Genomic DNA, 11,189 nt, shown 5'->3' with positions numbered 1-11,189 from the left:
TTCCTCCTCCTCCTCCTCCATGTCTCCATTCTTCTTTCCCCCATTCCTCTCTTTTGCCATATTTTCAGCCTGTCACTTCAACTTTCGCTGACCGCCTTCCCAGTCTTCACTCTCCACTCTTTCGGCATTGTGGGTCTCCTTCAAGTCACTCACTGCAGACACTTCCTTCATAATTTTTCGAGTTGGTGTAAAAGAACTTCTGGATCTAACTGTATAAGGAGGAGGAGAAGGAGAAGAAGCTTTTACAAGACCTTAGAAAAATCAGTGTTCTGCAGAAGACATTACATCTCACACAGCCACATTTTACACTGCCACACCACACGACACTCTACCTCACAGCTACATCTGACGCAAGCACACTCCACACAGTCACACCTCCCACGAAACATTGCACGTTACCAAACCTTATCCTGCCACTCCTCACACTGCCACAACTCTTCCATATACATACACACCCTACGCTGCCACATTTCACACTGCCACACTTCACTCTGCCACACCTCTTCAGCCACCACTCCTCAGTCTTTGTGATTTCCTTCGATGGCTTGAATGATGAGTTAATGAGCGTTTTGTCTGTTTCACTGATTACCCTGATGATAGCTAATTACTTCACAAGCATGACCATCTGCAGACATCATTTTCTGTATTTTACTTTATAGGTCCGCATCACATATACTCGTCAGATAATTATTCCGTCGACTGTCAGGTTAAAAATGGATGCTAACCCCGTGATGTGTTTCTCTGTATGTACTCCGTCCATCCATTTCTATCTCTTCTTCTCCCATATATATATCGTGTGACTGACTGAAAGCACCCAGACATACCCCAAGACTATGATACCAAATCTTACATTACCAACCAGGTCCCTAAATAAGTTACAGGTGCGAACAAGTTGGAGTAAATAGACCCTGACCAAAATACCGTTCAGACCCCTATCTCATGATACCCACAAGCCTAACCTCCATTTTCTTCCCCTACAGTGAAGGCTGACGTCCACAGCAGTGATGACGCCGTATCCACTACGAGCAGCTCCTCGCACGAGCACCACTACGAGGACATCGACCCCGCGCTCATGGCCGAGGGGCGCCCCAGGGAGTCCTCGTCGTCCTCGTCTCGCCGCGGACATTCGCACAAGGACGCAGGACGCAGGAGCTCCGCAGAATCCAAGAACAGCAGCAGTAGTGACGAGGCGGCCAGGCGGAGGCAGAGGATACAGGGCCTGGATGACCTGATTGCTGGTGAGTTGCTGTGGGTATTATGCTGTTGAAAGAAAATGCAATAAAATCATGAAAGGTTTGTCGTTCTCAAACTAAGTCTCTATCTATCTATCTATAGACCGACGCCCTAATCCCGCAAAGGGTGGCCGCAGACAAAACGCCTCCAAGTCACTCTGTCACCCCACCATTTGACTCCCCTCCCCCCAACTCACCCCCCCTCCCTCATATACTAAGTAAAAACTAAGTAAAACTAAGTAAAAACGAAAAAAAACTCCTCCTGAATCTTTAACTCAGTGACAGAAAAAAAGATCCTTCCATCCTTCAACACGGTTAAGGATATTGGATAAAAATAGAGCATTCAAAATTAAGGTTAACGAAAGGAAGCTAAAATCAGTACTCTCCGCCAGGCGTCCCTCCTCCCGACTACGATGACCTGACGCCCGGCCCGCTGGACGACGCATCAGCCCGGCCTGACGTCGCACCGAGCGCCGCCCTCCCTCATGTACCCCCGCCCCCGCCAGGTGAGAGAGAGAGAGAACTTTTTTTTGTTTTTATTCTTACATAATTAAATCCAGTAACAATATTTGGTGATGACAGATGATGATAGTTATTTTTACATGACTATAGCGAGTTTTCCAATGAAGAACTTCAGGCCTCATAGCTAGTAATACTCAGCGCCATAGAGTATTAGGGATGGATTAGGTTAGGCTGTTACCGGTAATGAAAGTAGGCACAGAAAACTTAGTGCGCGGCGCTGGAATGGCTTACAGTAAGGAAATATGCGCTTGGTGCTAGTTAGCGCTTGTTAACTCTTTCCTCCCCATGCCTACAGTGGACCCTGGACTGGCCTTTTGCGCCGCACCATCATCATTGTCCGGGTCCCGCCTCACTCCCGGATGTCGCGCACAGTCCGGAAATGCAAGAATGTGATGTGTTTGTTTTGAGTTTGTTTCATGTATGTGCGTTGGGCTTATTCGTTCAGTTTCGCAAACCGCAAGTGAAAGGAGATGATATTTCCGTTGTGCTTGCTCGATGTTAGGTAAGATATAGAGATGAAGTCAGCGGGCGAGGGTGTTTGAATGCCTTCGTAACTTACTTGCCACACTTTTTTTTTTTTTGGTGGAGATCAGTGACACCTCTTCTCCCTCACAGCGCCATCTTGAAGGAGCCTCCGAACATAATAATACTGATCAATTTTACGTCGGTCATCAATGGTAATCTGATTGAACACTAGAATGAAGTTGTTTTCGCTCAACATACCGGCCTGCAAAAACACCACTACTTAAATATACTGTACATTCAGTTTAGCCTCAATTTTGCTTTATGAACAAAAGGTTTGGTTCTATGGGGTAATTTTTGACGTAGGAAAGATTCTGAAATCTGTTTTGTTGTGTCATCTGTGGCAGCCCCGAAATATGACGATGGTGTAATTGTTCTGGGTGGTTCCATGCCAGAGGAAGTGTGCGCTCTATGGCCTGCGTTCGTTGGAATTCCGCGCTTCAACAAAAAACGGAAATGTAAATAATGATGAGTGTTGTTCGCCAGGCTATCGTGCGTCTGTCGTAACATGGCGGAGATATTATCCTTTTCACAGCTTATGTCCTGTAGCTCATGGGCAGAATAGGGCAATACTTCAACTCTGCATCCTTGACATAGCTCTTCTTCGTGACTGGCATCATATTTTAGTATTAATGTCTTGTTTAAACTCAGCATTCCAGGTGGTGAGATGGCAGTTTTAGTCTTGGTTAAAGTGGATAGTGTAGTACAGTTTGACCGTGAGCTGCTATTGTTACTCTAGTTTTATGGGTCGGATCATATAAAAGTAGTGTATTGTTAAAGAGAAAGTTAGACCCGGGCAATTTAAACCAAAAGAGTTTCGTGAGGAAGTTAATAGGTTGTTGATTGGAATGGTTAATGACGCTTGAGTTCTGTAACATGATGCTGGTTGGTTAATTAGCTCTTTATGGACCCAGTTGGATAATTTACTCAGATCATCACCGAACGATTTGATTCTTTTCCTTATCGTCATCTTAATTATCTTACATCTCTGAAGAAAGAAGACAATTTAACCCTTTCATTACGACTTCCCCAACGCTTTAAAAGGCGTTGTGGTTATTGAAAAGGGGAAAGAAAAAAAAAAAGCATAATCTTGAACGAAACTAACCAAAACTGTCTGCCTGTGACTGAGAAAGGCGAAAATAATATCCTGTAATCTTGAACGTAGCCAACCGAAACTAGTCTGCCTATGACCGAAAAGGGGGAAAAAAAAAAAAAATCTTGAACGTAGCCAACCAAAATTGTCTGCCTGTGACTGGAAAAGGAGAAAAAACTTAATCTTGAACGAAACTAACCGAAACTGTCTGCCTGTGCCACTCCCCCCGTCCTCCGCCGTCCTCCAGCGTGATGCCAGATGGCTTGTGGCGGCGGACCGTTTGCTTGGCCCAGTGCTCCACGCGACACACGCATCACGGTCCTCTTGACTCCCCTGCCATGATGTCATTTTCTGTTTTGTTCTTGCTATTTCCGCGTGGTTTTGTTTTGGTTAGGGAGATGTTAGAAATAGCCACCTTATTCCTGTCTTAGTGTCATGGCTCTTCTAGTCTAGCCTGCCTGATAAGCTTCTTTATTTATTTGTTTATTCATTTGTATCTTTAGAATTTTGAATGCTTCTGTCGTGAGTGAAGGGAGATGTAGCCCATTTTTGCTGGGCAGTCTGAAAATAGTTGTACTATTTTTTTTTTTTCCTCATTCCTGTTTCTGTAACTTATCCACCCAGTTTTAAGAAAAAATGAAGGAGGATGCAGCTAATGAAGGTGAGTTATATATCTATTTATAGTAGTGGAAACAAGAGAAGGATTATTATGATTATACTTTACAGAATTCGAATAAAACTTATTTTTTAAGTTTAGCGTTGTAATTTCAGCTGTAGTAAGGTAGAAAAAAAAAACAGGATTTTTATAAAGAGGATATTGATGACGATAATTTCTTTTCCAAATTTCGAGGATTGAAGTTTTTTGTAGAGACGATGATTGTGAGGATAAGTTTGTCTTTTCCAGAATTCGAGGACCTAAATTCTAGCCACGAGAACATGAATGGGTCGTCCCCCCGTCGCCCCCTTCACTCCACCCTCTCCGTGCCCCCCAACCCAGGCACCCCCAAGGCCCGCGCCCCCCTCTCTCGGTCCCAGTCCCAGCCCCCCGCACCGCCCCCCCTCCCCACCCCCACCATCAGAGTGTCCCCCGCCAGCACGCACCGGGACTCCGACAGCGTCCCCTCCCCGGCCTCCTCCAAGCCATCCTCCCCACGCTCCTCCCACACGCCGCTCGAGGAAGATGAGGAGGAGGAGATAGATGAGGACGTAGAGGAGGTTGGAATGAGATCCTCTGAGTTCGGAAGAAGAGACTCTGAGAGAAGTGACGATGACTACGTGAGAGGTAAATGTAGAGACGGAGTTTTGCACACTGATTTTGTCCATGTTTTTCTACTCATGCTTCCCTTTCCCTAGAAGTTCTGTTAAGTGTTAGTATTTAAACCTTAAGGGACGACTTATCTGTTTAATCTGGATAACGCCACACGATTTTACCGTCATCAGAGAACCTAAGATGTGAGGGTTAAGAGGAAATATGTAGTCATTTTTGAATTTTAAGAATATAGTGTAAATAAGAGTGCCAGTATCATCATTCATAAACTCATTTATATTTGTTCGTCACTGATACTGGTTTATTTTGTAGTGTACCCTGTATTGATTTGTTTAATCCATATCTTTAATTAAGAGAAAGAGATAGGATGATGTTTTACTGATACTAAACATGATGGCGAGTGTCTTTGTTGGTATCCTGACCCCCTCCACCCACCCACAGATAACAGGAAGATGGACCGGCCCATGTCATTGCCCTTGGACGTGGCCGAGCACTACGGACGAGCACTAGACGAGGGACGAGAGAGATCAGCCACACTCTCCCATCAGGACCTTTCTGCCGCCCCTACCCCGCCCTCCCCTCCACGCCCACAGCAGCCTAAGACCCTGCCCTTCATCCCGCCCAAATTCCCCGCCCAGCCCTCTGACTCTGGCCTCATCAAACCGTCAGAGTACCTTCGCTCCTTGGGTGAGGGGAGCAGCTGCGTCAGTGGAGGAACCTGTGGGGGCAGCAAATCTCCTTCAGGAAGCACAGGTAGCAGAGCCGACGCAAGACAGATCAACAGCTCACAACATGTCTCTGAAAGTCACGCCGTCTCTTTTGACACCCCAGACAACAGCAGTAGCCATAATAACAGCAACGGCCACAGTCATAACAGCAGCAGCAGCAACAGTCACAGCCATAACAGCGTCCCACATCCCCCTGCCCCCCCTCCAGCTCCTGTTCTCCCCGCCATACCAGAGAGCACCGAGGAGGAGCAGCAACAGAAACAACAGCAACAGCTACAACAGTCTCCCAGGAACCCCGTCAGCAACACAACTCCACCACCACCTCCCCCAGCCCCTCCTGCGCCGCCAGCTCCTCCCACGCTCCCTGCAGGCAAATCCAACACCCTGCCAAGCTCCCCCAGCAACACCCTTGGCTCCACGGGCAAGTCCAGCAACCACAGCAACACCCTGAACGGCAAGACGGGGCTGCCTAGTATCAGCGTGACGGACCTTCAGAGTGTCCAGCTGAGGAGGACGGAAGTGAAGAGTGTCAAGCCAACTTCTGTTCCTGTCCGTCTGCCCTTGTGTAAGTTTATATATAACATCAGAACGATGACGTCTATATATCTTGGTGAGAAGTAATAATGATGGTGATGATGTTGGTTGATAGTGGTACTGGTGATCGTAGTAATAATGCTGTTGATGATGATAGTAATAATGATAATGAGGTACCTGATGATAAAAATGGTGATTATGATCGAGACGGCAGTGGTGACGATATCCAATGATTATGATAAACTTAACGATGGTGATGATATTAATGATGATGTTAATGGCATAAGACTAGTACAAGTAATAGTAATAACAGCAACAACAGCTATTATTCATCTATTATTCATATTACCTGTTATTCACTTTCTCACTCCCTCTCCTCCAGCCCCCGAGCCCTCAATCAGTGCCGTGAAGAATGATGTCATCGCCGAGCTGAAGATGGGCGTGGACATCCCGGGCATCAAGAAGCTGAAGTCAGAGCGGGCCAAGGAGGAAGAGAAATGCAGTAAATTGGAAAAGGAAGAATTCAGCAAGCAGTTCACCGCAGTTAACTTTGTGGATCAGGTGAGAGGAAGGAAGAAGGTTGAGATTTTGCCTACCGACAGCACGGGAGACAGACGCGTTGAATCCCGGGTGACGTCCTGTTTAGTTTATTCTTGTTACTGTTTTAGGAACTTTCGAACTGAAGGGCTTTATGAAGGCCATATGTAACTCCTCCAATTCCAAAAGTCTCTCCTAAACGCAAGAAAAAATGAGGAAGCCATCTCTGGTTTAGTACGTTAAGACAGTCAGATTTTCTAAGTCCTAATCTTCCCTTAGAACACTATTACTGCTGGTCTGGTGAGGATAATGGGTATTTTTTCTTTCGTTCTTTTCTCATCATTTTTCTTGTGCTTAGGATGATGATGATGATGATGATCTATAGGAAGAAAAAAAAAAAAAAAAGCAGTCGTATCACCCTTCCCTTCCTCCACTCTCTCAGGTGCCGGAAACTGACGCGGCCGGCAACCGCATCCCCGACTGGAAGAGACAGATGATGGCACGAAAGGCGGCTGAGAAGGCCAAGAAGGAGGCGGAGGAGGCGAGGCAGCACGAGGCGGAGGAACGCAGACAGCAGTCCATACCGCCGTGGAAGAGACAGCTGATGCAGAGACGAGATGAGGAAAGCAAGCGGTGAGGGAGGCGAGGAGGAGGAGGAGGAGTCAAAATACTGAGAGATAAGGGAATGGAGAGAGTTAGGGAAAAGTTTGGTGTCAGGGAGAAGTAAGGAGTGAGATAGGGGAAGATGATTTGATATAGGAAGGAGATTCTTGTCTTTTTAGGGAAGAGATAATATTTGAAAGTAAAGAGTGGGAGAGACAACCGTGTGGGCAGGGAATTTTGAGGAGTATGAGATGATTTTGGTGTTAAGAGAACATGCGGTTTGGAGAGAAAGAGAGAGAGAGAGGAGAAAATGCAGAGATTTGGTGGAAAGAAACAAATAACAACGCTTTGTTAGGACAGCAATTCAGAAGCTACTATGCCGAGAAAGAGAGAGAGAAAGTAATGTTGGGGAAGAAGCACAATACATACCGGGAAGGATGGGGGGGAGCTTAATTCACCTGTTAGTTTTTAGAGGTGAAAAAGGGAGAAAATGGTAACAGCCACACTGGATGTCAGTGTGTGAATAATTTTAGAGACACAAGGGTAGGACCACTGAATGAATACATGTGCCTGAGTTAGAACTATTTAGCATTTAACCACATGTTTTTGAATTTGAGTTTTATCATGTGATTGCTTTTTTCTTATATATTCACTTGTGTTTTCATCAGCCTTCATATGCTCCTTAAGCTTGTCCTGGACCCCTGGCAATGTCATCATGGACTGTACACTTTGCCTACAGATTTGGCTGTCTCTCGCTGGCCTTGCTGCACAGGGACTGACCGCTGACTTCACTTCTTTACTGGCTTGTGTACGCTCTTCAGCAATAGTTTCTGTCCATCCTCTACCTCTGCATTAGGCTGAACGGAAATCGCAGCAAAACTTTCACATCAAACGAAGCCCTTATTGTTGTTGGCAGTTTGAGGCATTTCTAGATTGCATGAATAATAGAATCATCTGAACTGTTTCTTGTGCCGTCTAACAGAGCTTCAAACTACAGCCGTAACACTAACGTAGGTCTTCGTTTGATATGAAGCCCTGGCAACAACATCCCTCCAGCCACGGGTAGAATTAGGTGATCAGAAACTATGGCTCACGAGGTGCAGTACATGGAAGACAACCGACCCATTACAGACGCTTTGACTAGATGAAGTGCAGACTGCTGACTTAATTTTTATCAAGACATGCCCAGAGCTGATTATCAATACACTAGTTGCTTGTGCTTAACTAATAGGAGCACAAAAATTCAGATTAGCACTACTGATCCTCTTAACCTGATGCTAATGTTAACCTGTAGATGAAATCACAGTACTGCATTTGCAACAGTTTGCTTTTAACTTAGATACATCGCTTGCAGAGTAAATGTAGACTAGACTAAACACAAATACTGCACCAACTATTTCTTATTGTGGGCCACTCATTGGTTGTTGTTTCAGTGATCGCCCAATGTCCATGAACGCGCAGCCTCTTCGCCTGGTGCGCACTGGAAGCATTAGACCTTGAGTGAGTGAGTGGAGAGGGTGGGGCCAAAAATTAACTTTATTTTGCATGAGTATTATCATGTCCTGTAATAACGCCTTCACTTCGATGACATCTTTTTGTTTTGTTTTGGTCTAGACTTGTTTCATCCAGGCGATTTTATTCGATTCAGGAGAGACTTTTTGAGCTTTCATTAATCTAAGCTTCACTACTATTGTGTTCTTTTGAGCTGAATAAAATTGTCTGGTAACAGCGAATATAAAATAAAAATGATGTCCCGATCTGAAGGGGTTAAAGGGGTGCCAGGTGGTCTAGTGGTCTGAGACGACACCAGTTGAAGTGACAATCATGTGCCTTGGGTGCATCGATGTGAATCCCTAAGAGGCGGCTGGATGTTTCTTGATCATGTAATCACGCTAAGGGAATAGACCAGTCACCTACCCTTAAATGTTCTGGACTATAATTATTAAGCCTTACCTGAGGCCCTACACCTGTCACGGGTAATGTGTGACTAAATTATGTTTCCATAGTGTAGAGTCTGAATGGGGGAGTCTGCGTGGGGCAAAAGAGCATTGAGGGATATGGATGAGAGAATGCACAGAAATATAAATCCTTTTCGTGCAAGGCAGCCAGTAAAGAGTCTACACTGCATTGGTGGCAGCAAGAGAGAATAACCTGAGCAGAGAAGGACAGTGATATTGTAGCTGACTGGAATGATAACACAGGCAGATGTAGCAGTTCTTGAATGGATCTTATTACTATTCATTTAGTTATTGCAATTTTTGACACCCGTATTGATAGTTATTTTTAGCTCAAAGTATCGTAGCAACAATTTATGAATGCCAATGGCATTATCACACCTTGCTTGACAGATTGCTTGCATGTAATTTGGAAACTTTCCTTGCACTTACCCTACTCTCACCTGACTTCATAAATCTTTAGTTTATATTAAAAAGCATGTTACATTTGTTTTATATATATAGCAAAGATTTTCATGGTGATATGGAGCATAGATTTTGTTTTCAGACATCAGAGTCAATCCTCAGTGGCATATCCTTAACTTAGCCACCCCAGTAATTAATTATTTTGTGGATGAATAAATACAAAGTAGTAGATAGATGGGGGAAGCACAGGTCTTATTACGAGGTTTCGCTAAAGTCTGCGGAAGTGAAGCACCTTGTGTCCAAAAATCCTTGGTGAGTGACTTGACAGACAGGGTTGCTCCTAGCTACACTCCAGCATCTAAAAGTTCTTAATTTATGCTTCACAGGAACTGAACCCAGGGCCAAAAGACGTGCCAGGGCGATACTTAGGCTGGTAAAATCGAATAAAGTCGTTTGGTGGATACAGTAATAAAAAAAAATAAATAAAATAAAATACAAAATAGATGCAAGAACACTGGGCCTTAATACTGAGTTTCGCTAAAGTCTATGGGGCTGAGTCACCCTGTTTCCGAAAATGCTTAGCAAGTGACTGACGGACTGGCTGGCTCCTGGAGATGGTCCCTTGTCTAGATATCGCCATCGTACTGGCATGGCTGAATGAGAATGCCTCTTCAGTACGAGGGATTTCTCAAAACCTTACAGAATCATTTGGCATTAACAAGAAAACATATAATTGACGTCTTTTTATGGAAGGAGTTAAAATTCAGTGGCCTGTCGTTTGATTCCCTGGAGTTCAGTTCCAGGGGCGAATGATTTTAAGAACAGAAAAGTTGCTTGTGTTTTTCTTTATTGGTAACTAAATATAATGTAACAGTTAATTTGTCCTTGATCGTAAATAATATAATAAGTATAATAACCATTAATAACAGCATGCACTGACTTGAACGGCCAAATTAATTATGAAGTCCTGAGCTGACCATGTGGACAAGGGACGTAGTGACGCCCCTGTGGATTTTAGGATGTTAGTCGTATTATTTTGTGTGCGTGTGTGTGTGTGTGTGTGTGTGTGTGTGTGTGTGTGTGTGTGTGTGTGTGTGTGTGTGTGTAGTTTTTTCATACTAAGGTATACATAACGGGTGTGTATTATTTTTGTGCAAGTATTCTCATGGTTGGGTTTACTTATTTTCCCAGAGGGCCCATGTTCATCCCCAGAGTTGAGGACGTGAAGAAAATCAATGTGTCGAGCGCCCCATCCCAGGACCAGGAGAAGGAGAACACCAACCCTTCTTCCAGTGAGGGGGCCGCGACCAGGACCCCCACGGTCACCTCCCCAGCCTCCCCCACACCCCCCAAGCAAGAGGACCCCAACACCACCCCTCCCCCCATGCCGTGGCGCACCAATCTACGCAAAACCAACAGTAGATTGAATTTGCTGGAGTGAGAGGAAAAAAGGAGAGTCAGGCACTTGTCCTTTGAGTTCATTTGAGGGTTGTGTCAGTTTTTTTCCTGATTTTTTTTTTTTCTTCTCGCTGCTGAGTGGTCTGTGTGTTGGTTGGAACTGACATATATTCTCGTGAAGATTCTGAGGCAATTTTATCATATTTTATTTGATGAGCTGCTTCAGTTTTTAGTCAGTGTAATATTTTATCCCGTCCCAAGCTCAGTCTGTGATTTTTTGAAGTCCTCACTGGATTACTGAGCCGATATAAGCTAAAGGTCGTATGCTTAATCCTTAAATCGCAAAGTGGAATGCAACTCTTGATTCTGACGGTCATTTTTGCAACGCCTTTG

The 11,189-nt window shown here is 44.7% G+C and overlaps 1 protein-coding gene across 1 annotated transcript in view; it reads left to right on the top strand.

Moving 5' to 3' along the window:
• Positions 1-10,839, top strand: part of LOC145390425 (uncharacterized) — a 94,760-nt gene extending 83,921 nt beyond the window's left edge. Inside the window, exons 7-13 of the mRNA XM_080265354.1 lie at positions 979-1,238; positions 1,625-1,738; positions 4,274-4,651; positions 5,078-5,929; positions 6,281-6,459; positions 6,878-7,068; positions 10,590-10,839. Of these exons, the coding sequence (XP_080121480.1) occupies positions 979-1,238; positions 1,625-1,738; positions 4,274-4,651; positions 5,078-5,929; positions 6,281-6,459; positions 6,878-7,068; positions 10,590-10,839 (2,224 nt within the window). The remainder of the gene's footprint in view (positions 1-978; positions 1,239-1,624; positions 1,739-4,273; positions 4,652-5,077; positions 5,930-6,280; positions 6,460-6,877; positions 7,069-10,589) is intronic.
• Positions 10,840-11,189: the final 350 nt, after the last annotated feature.

This window comes from Coenobita brevimanus, chromosome 14 (genome assembly GCF_032717465.1).
Source record: "Coenobita brevimanus isolate Jiangsu-jjx chromosome 14, ASM3271746v2, whole genome shotgun sequence".
Taxonomy (NCBI): domain Eukaryota; kingdom Metazoa; phylum Arthropoda; class Malacostraca; order Decapoda; family Coenobitidae; genus Coenobita; species Coenobita brevimanus.
The sequence above is the reverse complement of the archived record's forward strand: the minus strand, read 5'-3'. Positions and strand labels throughout refer to the sequence as shown.